This window comes from Plasmodium relictum, assembly GCF_900005765.1.
Source record: "Plasmodium relictum strain SGS1 genome assembly, chromosome: 7".
NCBI classification, from domain to species: Eukaryota; Apicomplexa; class Aconoidasida; order Haemosporida; family Plasmodiidae; genus Plasmodium; species Plasmodium relictum.
In genome coordinates this window covers 1,072,125-1,096,412 of record NC_041685.1, presented here as the reverse complement: position 1 = coordinate 1,096,412, position 24,288 = coordinate 1,072,125, and the positions used below count along the sequence as shown (strand labels likewise).

General features: G+C 17.9%; 9 protein-coding genes and 1 pseudogene across 9 annotated transcripts, besides 1 other annotated feature; 3 read left to right on the top strand and 7 right to left on the bottom strand.

Moving 5' to 3' along the window:
* Positions 1-113: 113 nt before the first annotated feature.
* AKLP2 (adenylate kinase-like protein 2, putative) lies at positions 114-1,440 on the top strand (the record flags this gene model as incomplete). Its single annotated transcript, XM_028676006.1, has 4 exons — positions 114-456; positions 735-1,044; positions 1,142-1,235; positions 1,363-1,440. The coding sequence occupies 4 exons, from the start codon at positions 114-116 to the stop codon at positions 1,438-1,440; spliced, it is 825 nt and encodes a 274-aa protein (XP_028532538.1).
* A 1,203-nt stretch (positions 1,441-2,643) lies between these two features.
* On the top strand, positions 2,644-3,489 carry PRELSG_0729700 (proteasome subunit beta type-6, putative; the record flags this gene model as incomplete). Its single annotated transcript, XM_028676005.1, has 1 exon — positions 2,644-3,489. The coding sequence occupies one exon, from the start codon at positions 2,644-2,646 to the stop codon at positions 3,487-3,489; it is 846 nt and encodes a 281-aa protein (XP_028532537.1).
* A 597-nt stretch (positions 3,490-4,086) lies between these two features.
* Positions 4,087-6,157, bottom strand: PRELSG_0729600 (conserved Plasmodium protein, unknown function; the record flags this gene model as incomplete). Its single annotated transcript, XM_028676004.1, has 2 exons — positions 4,087-5,696; positions 5,791-6,157. The coding sequence occupies 2 exons, from the start codon at positions 6,155-6,157 to the stop codon at positions 4,087-4,089; spliced, it is 1,977 nt and encodes a 658-aa protein (XP_028532536.1).
* Positions 6,158-6,670: 513 nt separating this feature from the next.
* On the bottom strand, positions 6,671-7,519 carry PRELSG_0729500 (conserved Plasmodium protein, unknown function; the record flags this gene model as incomplete). Its single annotated transcript, XM_028676003.1, has 2 exons — positions 6,671-7,324; positions 7,424-7,519. 2 exons carry the CDS (start codon positions 7,517-7,519, stop codon positions 6,671-6,673), a joined length of 750 nt encoding a protein of 249 aa, XP_028532535.1.
* Positions 7,520-9,412: 1,893 nt separating this feature from the next.
* PRELSG_0729400 (conserved Plasmodium protein, unknown function) lies at positions 9,413-10,332 on the top strand (the record flags this gene model as incomplete). Its single annotated transcript, XM_028676002.1, has 3 exons — positions 9,413-9,629; positions 9,784-9,914; positions 10,066-10,332. 3 exons carry the CDS (start codon positions 9,413-9,415, stop codon positions 10,330-10,332), a joined length of 615 nt encoding a protein of 204 aa, XP_028532534.1.
* A 199-nt stretch (positions 10,333-10,531) lies between these two features.
* On the bottom strand, positions 10,532-11,957 carry PRELSG_0729300 (conserved Plasmodium protein, unknown function; the record flags this gene model as incomplete). The annotated part of the gene is made up of 4 exons (XM_028675999.1): positions 10,532-10,626; positions 10,883-11,605; positions 11,739-11,817; positions 11,940-11,957. 4 exons carry the CDS (start codon positions 11,955-11,957, stop codon positions 10,532-10,534), a joined length of 915 nt encoding a protein of 304 aa, XP_028532533.1.
* A 2,266-nt stretch (positions 11,958-14,223) lies between these two features.
* On the bottom strand, positions 14,224-15,822 carry PRELSG_0729200 (hypothetical protein; the record flags this gene model as incomplete). The annotated part of the gene is made up of 1 exon (XM_028675998.1): positions 14,224-15,822. The coding sequence occupies one exon, from the start codon at positions 15,820-15,822 to the stop codon at positions 14,224-14,226; it is 1,599 nt and encodes a 532-aa protein (XP_028532532.1).
* A 2,003-nt stretch (positions 15,823-17,825) lies between these two features.
* Positions 17,826-18,494, bottom strand: Sel2 (selenoprotein, putative; the record flags this gene model as incomplete). The annotated part of the gene is made up of 1 exon (XM_028675997.1): positions 17,826-18,494. The coding sequence occupies one exon, from the start codon at positions 18,492-18,494 to the stop codon at positions 17,826-17,828; it is 669 nt and encodes a 222-aa protein (XP_028532531.1).
* Positions 18,495-19,059: 565 nt separating this feature from the next.
* On the bottom strand, positions 19,060-20,898 carry PRELSG_0729000 (nucleolar protein Nop52, putative; the record flags this gene model as incomplete). The annotated part of the gene is made up of 1 exon (XM_028675996.1): positions 19,060-20,898. The coding sequence occupies one exon, from the start codon at positions 20,896-20,898 to the stop codon at positions 19,060-19,062; it is 1,839 nt and encodes a 612-aa protein (XP_028532530.1).
* An 880-nt stretch (positions 20,899-21,778) lies between these two features.
* pBAS lies at positions 21,779-23,695 on the bottom strand (annotated as a pseudogene).
* Positions 21,779-23,695: a sequence feature (hypothetical protein, pseudogene).
* Positions 23,696-24,288: the final 593 nt, after the last annotated feature.

Genomic DNA, 24,288 nt, shown 5'->3' with positions numbered 1-24,288 from the left:
ATAAAATTTAAGTTAAAAAAAACTCAGATATATAGGAAAAAAAATTAGCTATTATGGATTATCCTATTATTTTATTACTGGTATAAAAAAAAAAAAAAAATGAAAAATTAATAATGGAAACTTTATTAGACAGTGAAACATTAAAAAAATATGAAGAAGAAACAAATGAATACATTCGAAAAAAAAAAGTTGAAAAATTATTTGATGTTATTTTAAAAAATGTTTTAATAAACAAACCAGAAAATATATATTTATATATATATAATAATATTTATTCTTTTCTATTGAATAAAATTTTCATAATTGGTCCTCCTTTGATAAAAATTACATCAATACTATCTTCTTCAATTTCTAAAACTTTTAATTATTATCACATTTCTATTTCTGAATTGATCAAATCTCATATTTCGTTTGATATAAATAATATCGAAGAATATTCAACTAATAAAAAATTAAGTACTAATAAAAATATATAAATATATATGTAAATATACCATAAATTAAAAAAAGAATAAAAAAAAGAATAATAGTATAACTACGGTGTAAATAATGAATAATAGGCACAATGTTTTTTATGACTATATTTTAATTATTAATTCTTTATATATATGAAGTAGCAAGTATATTTATTATATTTTCTTTAATAAATAAAAAAAAAAATGAAAATTCCCAAATTAGCAAATTTACAATAAAATTTTCTTTAACTTAAAATATCTTTTTGTATATTTTGTTAGTTAATGATGATTTGGTTTCTTCTATTATTAAAAATACTTTAAGTAATTTAGATGCAAAAAAAAAAAGAGGATATGTTGTTGAAGGGTTTCCAAGTACTAATCTACAGGCAAATAACTGCCTGCAATACTTACCATCACATGTTATTGTTTTATATGCTGATGAAGAATATATATACGAAAAATATGAAGAAGAAAACGACATAAAAATTTTTTCAAATATGCATAATAGTATTGAAGAGAGTTGTGAACTATTTGAAGTAAAAGAAGTTGACCCAACACCATTAAAAGATAAAGTAAAGATATATTTAAGGTATTCTCAATTTGATTTTTTTAATATGTATATAAAATAACTAAATAAAATTAAAATATATCATATATAATAATTTATTTTAATTTTAATAACCTAGAAATATCTCAGGAGTATTAGAAGTTTTAGAAAATAACAAGGAAGTTATAAATTTAAGAGATTATAATGAGAGAAATTTAATTGATCATGTTACGGTACCACCATTTCTATAGTGTTTATATGTATCTACTTGTTAATTTTTTTTATTTAATTTAATTTTACTAAAATAATAATTCATAACTATTCATTTTATTTAATTACAAAATAAATTAAATTTTTAAGAATTTGATTATCCAAAATAAAGACGAATGGAATTCTGTTCTTGAAGATGATTCATTAGATACAAGCTCAAAAATTTAAAGAAAAAAAAGAAATCAAAGGTAAAATCTTGATGTGCTCAAGCATAAGAATAAAAATGTTTCATTTGTTATTAAAATTAAAAATAAAGCAAAAAAAATATAACATACAAAAAACCTTTCTTACAATTTAAAAGAAATTGAAGAAATTATTTTATATTCTTCCTATATAAACTAAGAAATATTTAATTTATTTTCACAAAAAAAAAAGTTCCCTCATTTTCTTTTCCTTTTATACACTAACTTGATATTAAAACAAATTTAACTTCATATTCTTTGCTTTTTTTTTTTTTTTTTAATGCAAATTAAGAACATTTTTATACTAGATTATGAATATAAATCATTGAAAATATTAAAAGACTTAGAAAAAGAAAAAGCATACTTCATAAAAAGAACAATATGAATTTATGATCATAATATATTCATTTATTATAACATTTAAACTTAAAAATATTAATCTGCAAAAATGAGTAAACTTACAAAAATATAAAAATTTTTTCTATATATATTCATATTTAATAAAAAAAATAATAATAAACAAATTTAATTATAAAATTTAGTAGAAATACAATGATTATATTTATAAGGAAATAGCAACCTTAATTGATATATGTATCTATGTATTTTTTTTTTTTATTATTTTTTTTTCTTTTTCTTTTTTAATATTAATTAAAATTTCTTTAAATAAAATAAAAACTTCTCATTTTATGGTATTTATATTATGTGAAAAAAGTATACATAATGAAATTTTTGCATAAAAAAATTTACTTACATTATTTAGTAAAATGCATATTAATAATTCATTAATTTTTGTATTTATTTAGAAGAAACAAATTTTATATAAAAAATGTATAAATTAAATTCTGAAATAAAAAAAATTATATGCATATAAATAATGAAAATTATTATGTAAATTATTTAGTTAATAATTTAAAAGTGTTTCATTTACATAATATAAAAATTTATATAATATTACACTTTATTTCATTTTATATTATTTTCCTTTTTTTTTTTTTCTCCTCATTTTACATTGAATAAATTTAAAGAATAAGATACCAAAAATTTAACACACGTAAATGTACTGTTTTTAAATTTAAAGCATATAAAATTAAAATATACAGTATATAATTTGTTAATATATTTTTTTTTCTCTTCTAAAATTTTTCCATTTTTTTTTTTTTTTTGTGTATATTTATAACTAAATAGAATGATGGAAATAGAAAGCATAAAAATGAAATCAATAGATGATAATTCAGATTTGGCTAGTTGTATATATGATATTAACAAACCAATTTCTGACGGAACAACAATAATCGGTATAATTTATAATGATGGTGTTATGCTAGCATGCGATACAAGAACTTCATCAGGCACATTAATTAGTAATAAATGCTCAAGAAAAATTAATAGAATTAATGAAAATATTTATGTCTGTAGAAGTGGAGCTTCTGCTCATAGCCAAAAGGTAATTGAAATTATAAAACATTATTGTCTAGCAATGAAAAGTGAAAATAGAAAAAAGGGAAGATTTCATGAAGATGATTCTTTAAGTGAAGATGTTAATGACGAAGATATTGATATAGATAAGATTAATAATACAGATAATAAAAGCATTACAAATTCAATAACTAAAAATAAATATTTTTATGATGACAAATTTATGGATTATAACCCTTTAGTAGAAAACGTTGCATACATTACTAAAAAACTCATTTATGCAAATAATAACTTTTTATCATGTGCTCTTATATTAGGTGGTTATGATAAAGAAAAAAAGCAGCAGCTTTATTCAGTAAATTTAAATGGAAGCATAATCCCAAAATTTGATTTTGCAGTTAGTGGAAGTGGTAGTATATATATCCAATCTTATTTACAAGACAAGTATAAAAAGAATATGAGTAAAAAGGAATGTTTTTATTTAATTTTAAATTGTGTTAAATATGCTATATATAATGATAATAGTAGCGGAGGTATTGTAAGAATTGTTAATATAACAAAACATTATGTTGAAGAATTTACAGTAACGAACACACAATTAAATTTTGATTACTAAGTATTATTATAATACTTTTAATTCTAGAAATTAAAAAAAAAAAAAAATTTTTAAATATAAATTTTTTTATCTTCGTAAAATTTAATATATATATATATATATATAAATGTTCCGAAGAAAAATTTTCATATGTATTTTATATACATAAATATATATGTATCTTCTTTTTCCCTTTTTTGAAGAATTGATCAAAATTTATATATATTACACTATTATAAAAAAAAAAATTAAATATATAGAATTTATGTTCCATATATAAAATAAATTTGCACAAAAAATAATAAATGAGAGAATAATATTTTTTTTTATTATTTTTTATTCTTTGTTACTATACAAAATAATTAGAAAATATTAATATTTTATATATAATATATAAATGAAAGGAGAAATGAAATTTTAATTTCTTAATGAATAATTGATTTCCTGTTTAAATTTATTAAAATATTACAAAAATATATAAGGTAAAAACAACTTCATTCTTTTTACGATTGATTATATAGAAAATAAGGAAAATTCTTAATCATTCTTAAAAATATTATATATAGAATATTCCAAACCTTTTTATTTTCTTATTTTTCTTTTTATTTCCCCTCTTTTTTACATATATGTAGTCCATAACATACAAGAAAAAATAACCCCTCTATCTATATTTTTATAAAAATTAGTATCACATAAAAATTCACTTTCATTAATATCAATTTTATTTTTTGATATCAATTTTTCGTCATTCTCAGCTTGCTCTTTGCAACACCCTTTTACATTTTTATTTTCACAACTATGTGCTGATATTATTTTGTTAACAGTTTGTTCTTTGTTAAATAAATTCGTTTCATTAATAACTTCTATATTCAGATCATTGGAAGTTTTTTTTTCATTATATAACACATTATTATGCTTATTTAATGTGTCACTAAAAGATAATGTTTTCTTCTCTTGTGAAGCATCTTTATTTATATTTTCATTTTTATTATTTTTTTTTTTTATATAATCTTCTTGTAAGCTGCAATTTAAATTTTCTTCTATATTAAAATTTAAAAAACCCTTTCTATAATTTACGTTTAAAGAATTGTCCGATTTTGTTTCATAATTATTCGTTACCAATTTTTTTTCATCCTTATTTTTTTTTTCTTTTGGCATATATTCTTTAGATTCTAAACAAAGGAGTTTCTCTTTACTTTCTTTAACTGAAGAATTTTCACTTTCTAAAAATTTTTGATTTGTGTTTTCAGAATAATTTTTATATTCATCCCTTTTAGTCTTAATTTTTTCAGTTTCAATTCTTAATTCATTTTTTTCTTTTTCCATTTCATTTTCCTTATTCTCCTTATCTTCATGTACTTTTATAATTTTTTTTTGTTCGTAATTTTTCACTACATCATCAATATAACTTAATGAATCATTTTCTTCAGTTTTGTTAGAAAAATACTTCTCATACATACTATTAGCATAATCTTTAACAAAATCTTCGCATAAATTTAAGTATATTTCAATTATTTTTTTATCTTTCTTTAAAAAACAATGATAATCTTTGTCATTACAAGGATACGGTAAATTTACAGTTATATTTTTCTCTTCATTGGTAAATTTTAATTCAAGCACCTTTTTTTCAATGGTTATATTAACATCATTTTTATTAACATAATTATCTGTATTAATTAAAACTTTTATTTTATTCGGTAAATTAAGAGAAATGTTATTATGCTCTTTTATTTTAAAAAAGGAAGATACATTTAAAGAACCTTGATGATATATAGAAACTTTTTTTTTCCCCATTTTTGCTTTTTTTATTTCTGTAGGAATATTTATTTCTTGTTTGTTTAAAATGTTTACTTCATTTTGTTTTCCCATTTTTATTTCAGTTTCTATTTTGCTTTTATTTAGAGTTTCACTGATATTATTTGATATTACATTTTTTTCTTCATACTCCTTTTTTAGGATAGCTAACTTTTTTTCTTCTTCTACTAGAATGTTTTTTTTGATAACATTTTTATTTATACACAATAAAAAAGGCTTTTCACCTTTGCATTTCATATTACTCAAAATTTTAAAATCTAGACATATTTTTTCTTTATCTTTCATAATATTTCTTTCAATATTTAAGCATATATCTTCTAATAAAAAATTTAATAATTCATTGTACCTTCTTATTATATCTACAGTGGATGGGTTAACACAGCAATCTATTGTTAAGCAACTTAAATTGTTTCCTTAAATAAAAAAAATATATATATTCCTATTATACGTATTTTATTTAGACAAATTTTCTATATTTTCATTATGTTTTTTATTTTTCTTCTTTACCATATTTATCGGGTCTGATTTGAGAAAGAGAGTAGGGAATATTTACTGATTTATTTGAAATATTATGAAAAGAAATATTTTCAATCCCTTCATGTGAACAAATATTTAAAAATAGTTTTTGATTAGTTTGATTCGCATAAAGAATTTTTGTTTTAACACAAAATGCCTCAATTGGTTTAATTAAAATTTGATCCTTTTTTAATTCACCTTTAAAATATAAACTTAATAGATAATCTTCTTTCTCTTTTCTATATTTTATATCAGATATTTCATCAAAATATTCATCAAACAATATTCGGAATTCATGCTGTCTAAAAGCTTTATGAAATTTTTCTTTTTCTTCATAACTTATTTTTATATTTTCCATATCTTAAAAATTTTATGTTATTAAAATATATGTAATTTTTTTTTTTTTTTTTCTTTAGAAAAATAATATTATTTTCAAAATAATTTAATTTATAAAATAAAATCATTTAATTATTTATACATGTATATATATATTTATTTTTTTTTATTCGGAAAAAAGAGTATCATTATAATATCTCACAGTATCTAATTTAGAAAATTAGCATATAATTTTTCTTGCACCTTTTAGTAAATTATTTTAATTTTTAATTTTTTTGTTATTTTTTATGAATATTTAGAATTTATTTTTTCTTTTATCATTTCAAAAAAAAAAAAAAACGCTATGCACCGCAATAAAGCTATTTTATTTTTTTTTAAAAAAAAATGTAGTCTCTTTAAAATTTTTTTTTTTTTTACTGTATATTCTTTAATAAAGATCATAAAATTGTTTGTTCTATTATTATTACATATATAATTACAGAGAATAACTTTTATACTAAATACAAACAAGAAAATATGTAAAAAAAAAAAAATTCTATAAAGGAAGTGTGTAGAGTAAACACTGCAAATAATTGGGATCTTCTAATTCAATTTTTTTAATATTTCCACATAATTTTATTATTTTTTCATTTTCATCAAAATTTATTTTTATATTATCTTTATATATGTTATCACATAAATTTATTTTTAATTGTTTATTCGAATTTAACATAAAATATTTTTTGGAATTTCTATGTTTAAAAATTAATCCAATTTTTTTATTTATTATAATTTCATAATTTTCATTATTATTTGTAGAAATATAATTGTTTTTCCAGTTATAATACGATAAATCTCTTTTACTTGCATATATATATTTTTTTTTTTTTATTTTTTCTATAACTTTGTTGTTATTAATATCAATGTAAGAACTAATTTCAGATTTACTTTTATTAAGATAACGAATAAATAAAATTGTAGCAATTTTATTTTCTTTACAAAAATGTATATGATAATTTATTATATAAAAAAAATCTTTTGTGCCATTATACAATATATTAATATCGTATGTTATGCATTCTTTATTTTCTTCTTTCATTGATATTTTTTCATTTTTTTTTTTTTTTTTATACGTGCTATTGAAATCCTCTTTGCTTAATATTCCCCTACTTTTTAAACCTAATGTAAATATTTCAAATAGCAACTCTTCCTTATGAAAAATAAAAAAAAGAAAATGTTTTTTTTATCTTAAATGTAATATATAAAAATAATTCAATTTTTATGCCTAATACTGTATTTATATTATTACATCTTCAATATAAAATAAATCAGTGGGAGTAATTTGTTTTTTTATATATTCTTCGTAAGAATCGAATATATGAGCATGACCTATATTATTTTGCATTTTTTCCTTATAAAAAATATGATTTGAAGTATTAATTTATATAAGAAAAATGTATCAATTTTATATTATAAAAACAAATAATTCCCACCTTTTTTCTTTCTTATTTTTTAAATTAAAGAAATTGTGAATAAAATAGTATAGAATGTATATCTTCTTAGGTAGAAGTAAAATAATTTAGATAATGAAAAAAATTATATGATTTTTCTTATTAACTCATACAAAATATGTAATTTTGTTTTTAACTATTAATGTTAACTTTTATATTTTTCTCTTTTTTTTGAAAAAATAAAGGTTTTAAAACGTTTAGACAAAAAAATAAAATTTTAGAAGAGCTTATTACAAATACTATTTATTTTTTCTATGTTATGTTAATGATTTAAACCAATATAAATTAATAAAGGTATTTCAAAATAATGTAATAAAAATATATTTTTTCTAAACTATTCTTAACTTAAAAAAAGTTTCTCTTAATTATTTAAGACAATTTATTTTTAATTATTTAATCTCAAAGACAATGAAGAAATTTAAAGATAAAAATATTCTCTATTCTTTCTACTATTTAATAAAATTCCAATTCTTGCATATGAAATTTACACACACGTTTGTATAAACTAAAAAATATTTTTCCAAAAAATTTTAAAATTTTATGTAATCTTATTGTATAATAATAATATTAATGAAAGTCCTGAAATAAATTTAATTTTAATTAAAAATTTAACTATTTAATTTGAACTTAACACAAAATCCTTTAATTTTATATTTCTTATATAAAAATATATATATCACCTACAATTTTATAAACAATTTCTATAAAAATGTTTTTTCATTAAATCCCTTTTTATTATAGATGATTTATAAACAATTTAAAAAAAAAAAAAATATAATACATAAAATTATTTTTATAAATTATATATTTTACTCAAAAGAAAAAAAGATTAATAGAAAAAAGGGCATGTACGAAAATAACAAAATAATATGAAAAAGTAAAAATGAAAATGAAGGTATAAAAATAATACATTAATTTTTTATTACTTTAATTTAAAAAAAATTAAAAGTTTTTTAAATTACTCATATATTTACATTCAACAAAATTATAAACCTTCATGTTCTAACTTTCCTTGTAAAATGGTAAATCGACAACATTTGAACTATTTTTATTTTATATTTATAAAAAAAAAAATAAATAATAATTACGTAAATGAGGCAAAAAATAAAAAAAAAGTTTGTGTACACAACCGGTTATATATATATGTGTGTTCAACAAGGTTGGTAGTATTAAACCTTATTAAACACAAGAAAAAAAATAATATATAAAAAAAATTTAATACGAAATAATAATAAATAAATAGATCAATAAAAATAAAACAAAACAAAACAAAAAAATAAAATAAAATAAAATAAAATAGAAACAAAAACAAAAGCAAAAGCAAAAGCAAAAGCAAAAGCAAAAGCAAAAGCAAAAGCAAAAATAAAAGTAAAAATAAAAATAAAAATAAAAATAAAAGTAAAAACAAAAATAAATAAAATGAAATGAAATAAAATAAAATAAAGTAAAATAAAATAAAATAAAAATAAAAAAAAATAAAAATAAAAAATAAAAAATAAAAATAAAAAAATAAAAATAAAAATAAAAATAAAACAAAATGAAAAAAATACTATAAAATCTATATTACATATAAAATAATTTTTTATACTTCATATAAATAATAATCTATTTTTTTAAAAAATGCATTAAAATATTTTAGTTTTTTATTAATAATTTTTCATTTTTTTATTATAATTTTAATATCATAAATAAAACATATATATATATATATGATAGAACATATTATCCTTTAATTCTCATACCTTAAAATTTTTTTATTTATACGTGTAAAAAAAATATTATTACTAATGAATATCTTTTATTCGTTTTGTAAAGATACCTTTACATTTATTTACATGTTTTTGATTCTTATTATATGTGTAATATGGGCAAGATTCTTTTTAAAAAAACTTAAATATTTCAATTTCATAAACAAAGAAAAAATTAAGAAAAACTATAAATTAATTTTAAATAATAATAATATAATACACAAAAATTTATTTAAGTTCATTAGATACAATATCAGTAATATTGAATAAAATTTACTTTTATAATCAAAAAAGAAGATAATAAAATTTTGCATTCGGAAATAGAAATAAAATTATATACACTAAATTTAAATAATTCTGCATATTATATATAATTATAAATTATATTATTTTATTTTATTTTTTTATAGATCAAAAAAATTATGAAGATAAACTAATTCAAAGAAAAAATGCTTCTTTTTACTATTTGAAAAGAGCTATTTTTTTTTTACATAATTATAAATTTTTGCACATAAAGAAGAAACTAAACTGCCTATTTATTGTAAAAAAAAAAAAATATATATATATATATATTACAAATTTTAAAAATATATTATTTTTTAAAATATACTTTATACCTACCAAAGTGCAATACTTTTTTAACTTCAAAATATATATGCTAAACTTTTTATCTATTTTCTTAATGTTTACAGAGAAACAACATAACTGATATAAGAAATTTAAAATATTTGACATATAAAAAAGTTATCCAATTTAAAAAGGAAATGAATGTATGCTTGGCAGAAGCATACAACACTTTTAGTTATAAAAATAAAAAAGAATTGCTATATATATATTTTAAATTATACTCAAAAATTTTTTTTTTTTTTCAAAGTGAAAGTATTTATTTTTTTCATTTCCTTACACACGTCCTTTTAGTATCATGGGTTTACACACCTTTAAACCCTTCATTATATTAAATATATATATATTAAAATTTAATAATAAATCTTTAAAAACTTATTTTCATATATTAAAAAAGGTTATATCAAAATAAAATAAAAAGTCATTCTTTATAATTTATTAATTACTCCCTTTTTCAATTTTTTCCCTACAATTATCTTTTTTTTTTTTTATAAAACTAAATTATATATATATGTATGTATATACTTTTTTTCTTTATTGATTTAGTGTTTTTATAATTAAATCAATAAACTTCATAGCAGATGAAAGCAAATAAGTGTTAGGATAATTTTTAATTACATAAAAGTCACCTAAAAAATAAAAAAAAAAAACATTTTATATATATATATATATTTAAATATGTATTTCAAAATATAATTAATTAAAAAATTTTTGTGATAATGTACATAAATTTTATCTATATTTTTTTTTTTTATTTATTATTATTATTAAAGTAAATTCCAATGTTGAATTTCTCTTTTTAATACATTCATATTATTGAATATTCACTTTTTTTCAATATTTTAAATAAATATATTTTGAAATTTTCTTTTTGAAATTTTTAACCTGTATCTTCAAAACCAACTAATAAAAAAATTTTTAACATTTCTTCATAAATTTTTATTTTTTCAACAAATATTTTATTTTCTTTTTTAATTTTTTGATACTTTTTTTCTAAAATATTATCTTTTATGTTACTAAAATAAGTTTTTAAAATATTTAATGAACTTATTAACTCTTTTTTCTTATCTTTATTTTTATTTTTCAAATTATTAAGTAAAATAGCAATTTCTTCTCTTCTTTCATTTTCTGTTAATTCTTCTATACTTTTTTTTACTTCATGTTTATATTCAATACCAAATTTTGCTTCATATTCTCTTTTTAATAATTCGAGTTGCTTCTGTTTTTCTTTTTTATGTTCATTTTTTTCTCTTTCCAATGTTTCGATATATTTTTTTCTTTCATATTCTTCCAATTGCTCTCTCCTTTTTTGAATTTCCTTTGCCATTGCTATTCTTTTTTTTTCTTTTTGTATCTCTTCTTCTTTTTCTTTTATTAATTTTTTCTCCCTAATTTTTTTCTGCAATTCTAAGGCTTTTTTTTGAGCTTCCCCTGGACTTAATTTAGTTTTATTCTCAGCCATACCAACTAAATTATCTTTGTTCATATTTTCTGAGCTATTCATATCTTTTTCATTAGCATCATTTTGGTTATCGTCTTTAGCTTCTTCAGGGTTATTATAGACTTCATTTTTTTCAGTTAATTCTATCCAATTTAAAATTTCATCAACTATGAAAGTGTAATAACATTTTTAAATATATCATTTCTATTTTATTTTTTTACTTAATTTCGTATTATTCTAATTTCTTTTTTTTTTTTTTATCTTCTATAGTTACTTTTACTTTTTTTTTATTTATATTACTTGTTTTTGCTCCACTTTTTTTTATAACCTTAACACTTAATTCCCATGAATAACCTAAGTCTTGCATTTGTTCAATTAACTAAAATTAAAAAATATTTTAAAACATATTCTAATCAAATATATATTCATTTTACAAATTTTTTATTTTATATATAACTATTCACTTTTTAAATTTATAAATATTCATATTTAATTAAATACCTTATTTTGTTCATCCATTTTTCAATAAAATGTATATTTTTAAATTTATTGATTACTTTTTAATGAATCATTCATTTAAAATTATATAAAAAATTTTTTCATTATCTTCCAATAAATAAATATATATTTTCCTTCAACATAAGTTATATTCAGCTACTTACTTGACAAATTATTTAAAAAATAAAAAAAAATTCCTTAAAATTAAATATAGATTACAAGTAATTAAAATAAAATTTTTTTAATGATATTGAAGTGTAAAAATTAAATATTCATGTATTTGATAAAGTTGATCAATAATTTCCATAATACATAATTTATTTCATCATAATTTATTGTATTCATCACCCTTCGTAAATATTAATAGATAAATTATTTTATGTTTTAAGTTTAAAAAAAAAAAGAAAAATATATATATATATATATATAATTGATGTAAATTATAGTATTTTTTTTTTTTTCATAAAATATGTTAATTTTTAATTAAAAGGTATTTTCACTAGTAAAAAATCATAGTTTAATATTCTAAGTGTTTTATTAAAAAATTTTTAATTCATTTATTTTTATAATTAAAAAATTTATAAAAAAAATATTTATAGTATTATTTAAATTATATAAAAATAATTAAGAAAAAAATGATTTTCTTTATAAAAATAATTTTTATTTTTTTATATATTTGTAAGAATCCATATTTTAAAATACTTCTTGAAAATGACTATTCAGTGAATAGCAACAATATTAAAAAAAATTTATAGATTTTAAAATTCATAAAAAGATATATAGTAAAAGTATGAATATTTTTTACATTGTATTCATAATTACAAGTAATGCATAAAATCTGATTTTTTCAAAAAAATTGTAATAACTATTAAAAATTGAACAAGAGTATTATGGAGAAAATAACACACATTCTAATTTATCCTTTATTTATTTCTTATGGAATTTCTATTTATTGCATAACTATTAATAGCAGCACATTGTATTCATTTGTTTTAAGAAATATAGATATAATTCTAGTAATCCAATCAATGTTTTTTATCCCACATCAGACATCCTATTAAACAGTTCATTTTAAATGTAATTAAAAACTTATACTTTAATTAAAAAATTAATTTGTCTCTCATTTATTTATTTTTTTCCTTACTCATTATAAAAGTGTTAAGAAAAAAAATATTTCAAGATGTATTTTCTTTGAATATTTTCATAAAGAAAACATAAGCACTTATTCAGTGCTTAAAATATTTTTTTATTTAAAATAATTAATTTAATGATATATCAAAATAAATTTAAAAAAAAAACTTTCTTTTATTATTTTTATATTTCCTCTAATCTCTTGAAAAATATAAACTCACATAATAGTTCTTAGAACAATGTTAGTAAAATTATGATAATAAAAAATTAAAAAATTTAACAAAGCAAATGAAGTTTTTCATTAACATGAATTTTTATTTGAAAATAATTATGACATTTCATATTTTATACGTAAAATAAAATTGCTTGCTTCAAAAAATATAAACTTTTTTTTAAAAAAAAATTTATTTAGAAATAAAAATCTGTCTAAAATTTTAAGAACATTTCTTTCCAGGTATATAAATTTTAATATTTTTTTTATAGGAGAAAAAAAGATGAGTATTCCAGAATAATATGTATATTTTTTGAAGTATAAAAATTTTTTAAATTTAAAGGAAATATGGAATTATTTTAGTAATATTTAAAAAATTATTTAATCTTTTATTTATTATACAATTTTATGTTTATTGAATTTATATAACAAAAAAAAAAAAAAAATATTTGAACAAATGAAGACATATTATTTTTTTTTTTATTAACATATGAATAACATTTATTTTACAAGTACAAATTTGCTTAGACATCTTTTAAAAAAAAGGTTAATTTTTTTAAACAAATTATAATAAAACGAGAAAAATTATTATTCCATTAAGATTTATTTAATACTCTTTTTTATTATTTTGTTCAATAAATTAACAAATATAAAAACTTTTTTTTACTTATATAATTAATTAAAAAATTTTTTGTTAGATTTTTTTCCATTAAATAAAAACTTAACGAAAACGTATAAAACTTTTAAATGGTAATTTTTTTATGCATAAATTTTTATTTTAATGACTATAAAATAAAAAAATATAAGATTATAATTTTTAAAGTTTCATATATTTTTTTTAATTTCCTTTTTTATGAGATGTTGTTTAATTTAATTTGTACAAGAGAACAAAATTAGTAAATGCATGCTATTGTGATAATTATTCTAGAACGTCTTTTTTTACTTTTAATTAGTTTTATTATCAGAACATAAAAGTTTATTTTTTAAATATCCTATGTTCATATGTAAATAAACTAAAAATTTTACTGAATCTTCCGGTAGTGCAGGCAACGTAAGGCAAATTTTTATATCATTTTCTTTATATTTGTGAGCGCCTCCATTTTTAGGAATATATGTATCTGTAGATTTGGTCTCATCTAGTTTATTTGCAGGTTTATGTCCTACATCTGAATTTTGATAGATATCTTCTTTTTTATCATCTTTATAATAACAATTAACTGCCTCTGCTTCCCCTGGATTACTAGCTGAATTATCATTACAACTTGCTGCAACTCCAGCTCCAGCTCCACCTGCATTACCATCATAGTAACTTCTAGATCCAGGTCCAGGTTCAGATCCAGGTTCAGATCCAGATCCAGCTGCATTACCATTATCATAATTTTCAGTTACAACTCCAGCTGCATTACCACCATAGTAAATTATAGATCCAGGTCCAGGTTCAGGTCCAGATCCAGATCCAGCTGCATTACCATTATCATAATTTTCAGTTACAACTCCAGCTTCAAATCCAGCTCCATCTGCACTACCGTTATCATAATTTTCAGTTACAACTCCAGCTGCATTACCACCATAGTAAATTATAGATCCAGGTCCAGGTTCAGGTCCGGATCCAGATTCACCTGTACCTGCATTATCATCATAGTAACTTATAGATCCAGGTTCAGCTTTACCTGCATTACCATCATAGTAACTTCTAGATCCAGGTCCAGGTTCAGATCCAGATCCAGCTCCATCTGCACTACCGTTATCATAACTTTCAGCTACAACTCCAGTTGTAAATCCAGCTCCAGCTCCATCTGCATTACCATTATCATAACCTTCAGCTACAACTCCAGATGCATTGTCATTATCATAATTTTCAGCTACAACACCAGCTGTATTACCAGTTGTATTATCATAATCATCTTTTGTGTCTAATTTATCTTCTTCTTTATCTTGATTGATACTATAATAACGTGCAGTTAATTTAACTATATCATTTTGGGAATTATCAAATTCTTTTGCATTTGTCTCATTTGTTCCCCTATTTGGATAATAAACAACATTTTGACTATTTATATTTTTAGTGATAGTATCTTGTGCATTAGTACCGTGTTCATTATAGTCCTCTCCTGTTTTATTTGTATTATTTATACCAGCATTTACATCTGTTGATAACATTTCATTATCACGTTTCGTACGTTTTTTAACATTGTATCCAAATGATAGTGATTTATCTAAATCATGTTGATTTTCTTTTTTATATTCTTTATTTTTAATCATTTCATCATCTATAAAATGTGTTGTGGGAACTTTGTAACTGTTACCTCCATGGTTATTTGATGAATTTCCTTCTTTTCTTCTGAGATTTTTTTTTTCATCTTCATAAATTACTTTATTGGAAATAATTCTTATATTACTTTCATTTAATTTTTCATCAGAATCGGAAGATTTATTTATTTTTGTATCCTTTAAATCGTTCATTTCACAATTAACACGAAAATAAGTACCATAATAATTACTTGCTACTGCAAGCACAAAAATTAAGCACAATATTAATTTCATTTTATTTATTAGATTAAAAAAAGTGAAATATTATATATTTTACTAGAATTTTATGTATTATTAAGATAATATAAAATAATGTTACTATAATTATATGTATGTTACAATATAATTATATAAATAAAAAAAAATAGAAATAATCAAATTTATAAAAAAAAAAAGTAAAATAATAATAATCAAAAAATTAAACAAAATAAAGTGAAACAATAATTATTTAAAATAAAAAAAAAAAATTAAACTAATTTCAGAGTATATTAAAACTAAAAACTAATCTTATTTATTCTTATCTTTTTGTTATGTAACTCAATATTTTAAGTAAATGTCTCAGGGTTTAATAAAATTGCATGCATGCAATATGGAAAATGAATTCATGGAAAATATCTTATATTTAATAATTCTGCACATATTAAATTTTTATTTTTATCATTATTAAAAACAAATATTTACATATATTCCTTTTTTTTTATTTTCTAATTATTTATGCATATATATATTCATTTTTTTTACCTTGAAAATTAAATGCAAATATGAAAAGCTTCAAAATTTAATTTTTAAAGAACCTTATTTTCTTTGTTGCATTACATTAAGTTTTAATATATATATAAGTACTCCTAAATATTTTAATATTTACTGATAATCTTAGAAATACATATCCTTTTTTTTTTTAAAGAATTAAATAATACACTATTATTTTTTTCTTAAATAGTTCACAATTTTTTTCTAATTTCTAAGAATTGTCTTAAGATCTAAAAGAATATCTATATTATATTACATGGCATAATCAAACATACATATTTTATTTAAAAAGAACTGCTCATGCTATGATCTTTATTAGTAAAAATTATAAATATTTAAAAATAAAGCATACAAAAATAAAAATTAGGGAAGTATTTATAAATAAACATTTAAATCATTCTTTAAATATTATCACAAATAATCCCTTTATCTAAACAGAAAACGAATAAAATTATATTGCATGTTTACAATTAAATTATTTTTATGAATTATAATGATCTTTGAAATTTTTAATTACTACAAAAATACTACTATTTCAACAAAATGATAAAAATACGATAAAATGCATTGGTATTTCATTATTTTTTTGTGTGCAAAAAATATTGAATTATTACTACTCATTATATTTTACATTTATTATGATTTGGATTAATTCTATTTTTTTAGATCATTTTTTTTTTTTTTTGAAAATAATATATTTCATTTATTTTGAATACTGTGTAACAAAATGAATGTCTGCTTGTTTTAAATGATAAAAAGAATTAATAAATTATATTTATTAAAGTGCTCATAATTTAAATAATTATATTTAATTATTTTTAGGCTTAATAACTTATTATTTGAAAAAATAACAAATAAATATATACAATGTAATGTTTTTTTATATACTTTACAAGCTTTTTACAATTTTAAAAAAATTAAGATTTATTCATAACTTTCGTTAATAAAAATAAAAAAAAAACATTCAATGTAAAATTTTTATCATTAACAATGTATTAAATAAATTATTTAATATATAAAAATTGTTATAGATATTTCTAAAGTTTTGAAGATAAGAAAAATATAAAATAATTTTTTTTCCCCTCAATAATTTTATTGAATTTAAAACTAAAAAAAAATATATTAACTATTATGAAAATCTCTAGTTAAATTTAAAAATATTCATAAAAACCTTAAAAAAAAAAAAAGTAAAAAATATTCTAATCATTTTAATCAAAAAGTTTTGTTATAAATTCTTTAAATTTTTAAGCTAATTATATTTCACATAGTATTTGTGCCATATCTTTTAATATGTATTTGTTAAAACTATTAAAAAAAAAAAAAAGAAAAAAAACTATAACTTTTATATTATTTATATTCCAAAATGTAAAATGAAAAAATTTATTTATCAAAAAATGTCTACCATAAATGGTTTATGACATTTTAATCATTTATAAATTTTATCATTCACATTAATTTTAAAAGAATACTCTTTTTCCTTTCTATTTTTAAATATTATTTAAATTTCTTTTTAACTGTTCAACGAATAAATGATCAATAAAGTAATCATTATAAATTAAATTCCTGTTTTGATATATATGAATTACACTCGTATTACAGAATATTCCATAAATAATATTATAAGAAAAAAACATAATAACAAAAATGATTAATTTTTTTTTTCTCATATCTTCAAATATTCTATTATAATTTGCATTACTTAATAAAAAATTTGGTATGAAATATTCTGATTGATTAGGAAAAAATATACTTATTGAAATTAAAATATAAATGAAAATTATGAAACAACAAAGTAACCTATAGATTAGAGCTGGTTTTAAGTTCATTAAAAATATAATATACTTATTATTATCAACTGAAAACTTGTTATTTTCAAAATATATTTGTGTTTCTTCTCCATTTAAAATATCAAAATATTGTTTTATTCTCTTTAAAACATATTGCGATTGTCAAGATTTACAAAAAAAAATTGATATATGATTATTACGTTTTATGTATGGCGGCAATACATCCTTCTGAAGAAACAAAATTTCATATCCTTTCTTAAAAAAATCCCCTTGCATTTTTTTATTTTCACCTTTTAAAAAAATAAAGTCGTAGCTCAAAAAAAGCAGAAAACATATTTTGAAAAAAAATTTCAAGTAATGAATTTTCATTTTTTAATCATAAAAATTTAAATATTTTTTTCATCATTATTCAAGCATAAATATTCGTATTCAGAAATTTTATTTTTCTTATATAAATAACTTATGTTCTCTTTTATGCTTCTTTCTTTTTCACCCTTTAGCATTTTTCTGTTATTTTTCTATTTTTTTCTTCTCTTTTTGTTAAATTTTTTAGGAGTTTAGCCAATTTTAAAACAAAATAAAATATTTCGCAAATTTCTTCTTGTAAAACTCTTTTTAAAAAAAAATTCAATTTGATTGAAAATATATTTAACAAAATATATAAAAAAAAAAAATCAAAAAAAAATTTTACTATGAAAATAAAATATGGTACTTTTTTTCTATTAGTTTAAAATTTTAGAGTTTTTTTAAATAAAAAAAAAAAAATCAAAAAATTAAAAACAAAACTAAAGGAAAAAATATATGAAAATGAATATAAAAATAAAAGTAAAAATAAAATCAAAAAGAAATAAAAATAAAAACAAAAATAATATAATAATGAAAGTGGAAGTGAACATAAAAATAAAAAAAAATAAAATAAAAAAAAATTTTTTTTCTATAAAAATGAAGGGATATTCATTAAGTTGCGAAAATTATCTAAAAAAAAAAATGAATTAACACTTTTTTTTTTATTCCGCGGAATATATTCAATTGTATTTTTTTTTAAATTGAAGTGAACCTTTTTTGTTACAACGGATTTTGTTTTTCCTTTTTTTAAAATTGTTTTTTTAACTAAACTATTGTTACCTTTTTCTGACATCTCATTTTGCAAATTTTTATCAATTTTATTCTCCATATTACTTTTTTTTTTTTCTTTATCATTATCTTTTTTTAATTTTATTTCCTTCAATTTCATTATTTTACTTTTTTTTGGTTTTACATAGGTGTTACTTGTACCATTTATTGCATGGTCTGAACTTTTGTTTTGTATTTTTGTTTTATTTTTACTTAATGGTATTTTCTTAACTTGTAAATTACATTTTTTCTCATTTATTTTCATTATTTCTTCTTTTATTAAATTATTTTCTTGTAAAACTTTTTTTTTTCCATTCAATGCTGGTTCATTAAAAGCATAAATTTTTAATTTTGACTTTTTTTTATTCTCATTAATACTATATGAAAAACATTTTTTATTGTTTTTATCTAAATTATTTATATTATTATTATCTATTTCATTTTTTTTTTTTTTACATATATTTGCTATAGTATTCATTTTTTTTTTTTTTTTTAAATTCTTTTTGCATTTTTTTATCAAACTTATGTCAGAAGTCAATTTTTCACCAACTTTTATGTTTTTCATGTTCGTCTTTTTTTTTTTTCTTTTTTCAGAACATATCCCACTTTTTCTCTTTAAAATATTTTTTTTATCTTGATCTTCACAAATAACTTCATTTTTTATGTTTATATCTTTTAATACTTTCAATTTTTTTTTATTTTTTTTTTTATGTAACATCTTTTTATTATATAGAAGACAGTCATTTCTAATTTTTCCACTTTTTTTATATGGTAATTCACTGTCAGTTTTTTCTTCATTAGCTAACTCTTTTTTTTCTGCCTGTTTGGCACAGTTTTCAATAAAAATAGGAACTTTATTTTTTATCTCATTTTTTATTTTATTTTTTTTTTTGGCAAAAATGGATAAATTGTACATATTTTTTAAAATTTTCACCCCATATTTATGTTTACATTTCAGTAAATATTTATTAATTTTCTTTTTTAAAAGACTTTTCTTTATATCCATTTTTACTATTTTATTAAAAATCTTATTTCTTATTAAGTCAATTATATATTTCTTTTCTGTTGCACATACAATTTTAAAGAAAGGGTCTACCAATAATAAAAATTGTTTTGTATCATAATTTATTTTTTCCTTTTTTGTTTCTAAAAAATGTTCATTACCTAAAAATTCTTCAAAAAAAGTGTCTATATAATTATAAAAAAGCTCATTTGTATCATCAAAACTATTTAAAATTATTTTATTATATTTTTTAATATAACTACTATTCCATGAGTTATTATGCAAAAACATTAAAAATTCAGCTTGAAAAACTCGGAATAAAAATAAAAATTTATTTAAACGATGTATATCTAAATTATTATATTTTGTTGACATAACATTTAAAAAGCATTGCAAAAATACAAAAACATTTTTTTTATTATCAATTATATGTATTAATCTACATATTTTCAAAGCCGCTTTTTTTTGTTCAGTAATAGAATAACATAACCAATAGTAATAAAATAATCCTTTGCAAATATATGTTATTTTACGCTTATTAAGAACTTTTTTATTTTTACTTATGTAATCATAAAGTAAATTTATTCCTCTATCCCTACTTTCCTTTTCAACATGGCATAACTTAACAAACAATGATTCTATTTCTGATTTTTTCATATTACTTTTTTCAGTTTCATAAATATTAAAAAAAAAACATTTAAAAAAAGATATATTCAAATTAAAAAAATATTTAAATATATAATATATCAATAAGTAAAAAATATATTTTTTTTAAATTTTACATAATGTAATGTACACTCATTTTTTTATAAAACATACTACGTTTTTAATATTTGCTTTTAACACTGTTAATTTTCATAAATGACATTTAATATAAATATTTATAGAAGTTAAAATAAAAAGCTTTATTCAAATAATTTTAATAAAATTTTTATATTTTTTATTATAAAAAATGAAATGTTATAAATTATCTGCAACTATTTTTATATTTAAAATTTTCTAAATGCATAAAAAAAAAAAATTTTAAATATTTAAGTTTGCTATTTAAAAAAAAAAAAAATTGAAATTAAAGAGAAAAATTATCAGTATAAAAGCAAAAATAAATTAAAATTAAATAAAAACCAACTATTATAAAGTAAAAAAAAAAAAATAAATATTAATGAAAAAATTAAAATAATACAATTTAACAAAAAGACGAACTACAAAAAGATAATTAAAAAAAAAAAACAATTGTAAAAAATATCTTAATGTTTTTTTAATTCTTTTATATATATAAAACAGAAATAATAACAATAAAAATTGTTTTAAAGCAACTAAATCTTTTTTTTTTTTTTTACATTGATTGATACGACAAAAAAATTTTAATAATAAATAATTTGAGAAAATGAAGCATGTTCATTTACTCTAAAAATACTACATTATAGTTTTCATATAATTTACTTATAATGACATACTATAACGATATTTTGAAATGTTACAATGTTTTTAAAACTCCCTTTTTTTTTATTACTTTTACAGAAATTTTATTTAAATAAGCAAAAATGTTGTTTGAAAATATAATGATATTGTTAATTTTTATTTAGAGGTTATTTAATAATATATTTTTTTTCAGCTAAATTTTTCTCAATGAATTCAAAAAGTACAGAAATAAAATTATAAAAAATTTGTGCAATAGTTTGATGTCTATTTATTAAAAAGTCATTCTTATTTTGACAAATAATTTAAAAAAAATTATTTATACATTCTTTAATTTTGTTTAAATCTTCTTTTTTCATATTATGAAATATTTAAAATAATTTTTATCTAATTTTTCAAAATAATTATTTCCCCATTCCATTTTACCTTTGAAATAAGACTCATTTTTACCCTGAGAGAACATTCCCATAAGTTTACTAAAAAATATATCTTTTTCATTTATATGATAATAAATACATTTTTTTTTTTTTATTAGCAATTTCATATATCTCATTTCTTTTTTTTTCTTCGTTGGCATATATAAATATATATGCTTTATTTTTTTATTTATCCTCTCAATAGATATATTTTCAAGGTTTTTATTATTATAATTTTTATTAAAATATAGAATCTTTCCTTTTTCTTTTACCTCTACTTTTTTTAAATAATCTATTAATATATTTTCCTTTTCTTTTTCGTCTGTTCTTTTTAATATTTTTATATACATTTCATTTTCATGAAATTTATCTTTTCTATTATTTAATAAAATTATTTCTTCGTCAAATGTATTTCCGTTATCATTCTCGTTTATAAATTTTAGAATATTCATTCCCAACAAATTTAAAAGGCTCCATATCTTTTTCTTAATGAAATATTCTCTTTTACTACTGATGCATTAATAATAAAACAGGTACAGCAATTATATTCATTATATATTTTAAGCAAGCAACCCTCCTAATATAACTTGCATAAATGAAATATTTTTTTTTTAATTTCTTATTTTCTTCTAAATATTCCAAATTATATATATTTTTCTTATTGTTAAAAAATATTTTCCAATTTTTTTTTTTTTTCTATATTTTTTTTATATTTAATATCATAAGATTTATCTTATTTTTTTGGAGAATTTATAGAAATATTTAATATATATACTTCAATTAAATACGCTTCTTTTTTTCTGAAAATTATATATATTTTTTTAAATAATGTTTATTTTTCTATTTCCACTCTAAAAAATTTTAATATAATGTGTTTTAAAATTTCTTTTTTTTCTTTAAGTAATTTAATAGGTTTTCACACTTTCTTTATCTTATCCAAAAAAAAAAAAAGTAATAAAAATTCTTCTATATAATAATACTTGCTCTATTTTAATATATTTCCTTTTAACTCTAATATCTTCTAAAGTGCTATTTTTTTTATATAAGTATTTAATCTCCTTAAAATAGTTTTTTTTTGAATAATAAAAAAAATAAAAACAATCTAACTTTATTTTAAATAATATTTTATATTTTCTTATTTTTTATGAAGTCATCATATGTAATTATTATCTTAAACAACATTTTGATTTCTCATATTTTTTATGGATAGTGTCTTTCTCTTTTCAGTATGCTATAATTTTAATATTTCTGAATTTATCTTCAATGTTTTTGTTTTTTTCATTCTTAGAATTAAAAACAAAATAATTGTCATATTAATTAAAAAATAAAACATTTTTTATCTTCTATTTTTTATTCCTTTATAAAATATTGTAACTTTAATACTTCATTTATAATTTGTTTGAAATAATTATTTAACAATGCCTATATTTCTTTTATAATAAAATATTTATATTTATATATATATAAAATAAAAAAACAATACTATTTTCGTTTCTAATTACATATTTTTATATTTTAATAGTTTTAGCTTTTATTCCTTAGAAATAACGATATAAAAAATTTCACTAATATGATTAATATAAACTCTTACAACTAATTTGATTTACTTGTGCACTTTTTTCATATGAAATGCCTTTATAATTATTTGAATTTTCCATTGTATAAATTTTACGTTCTCTTATTTCTATATATATATATATTTTTTTTTTTTGTCCAGATAAAATATTTTATATGTTTAAAAAAATAAAAATAACTATTCCAAAAAATTCTATTAAAAATATATATTACCACTAACTATAAACTAATTTTTTCTTTATGTCTTTAGTTAACATGCACAAACACAAAAAAATAATTTAAATATTTATTTCTTCAAAAAGTTATACGTTATTCAATATCCTTTCATATTCCTTCATTCTTTATTTTATTGAATAAGTCTTCAATTATAATTAATATTTTTAAATATATATAGCAAAGAAAAAAAAAATTAATTTCATAGTATGAATTCTTTATTTAACTGAAATATATGTACATTTAATTATATGCATTTCTCTCCTTTTTTAAATATATATTAACACTTTCGAAAAATATATTTCCTTCTTTTACTTATAAATTTTTACTATCAAATTCTGTTAAAATATGATATTTTGAATTTATGTAATAAAAAATAATTTGATAAAAAAAAAGTAATAATATTAGTAAGAAATGTTAGATTTTT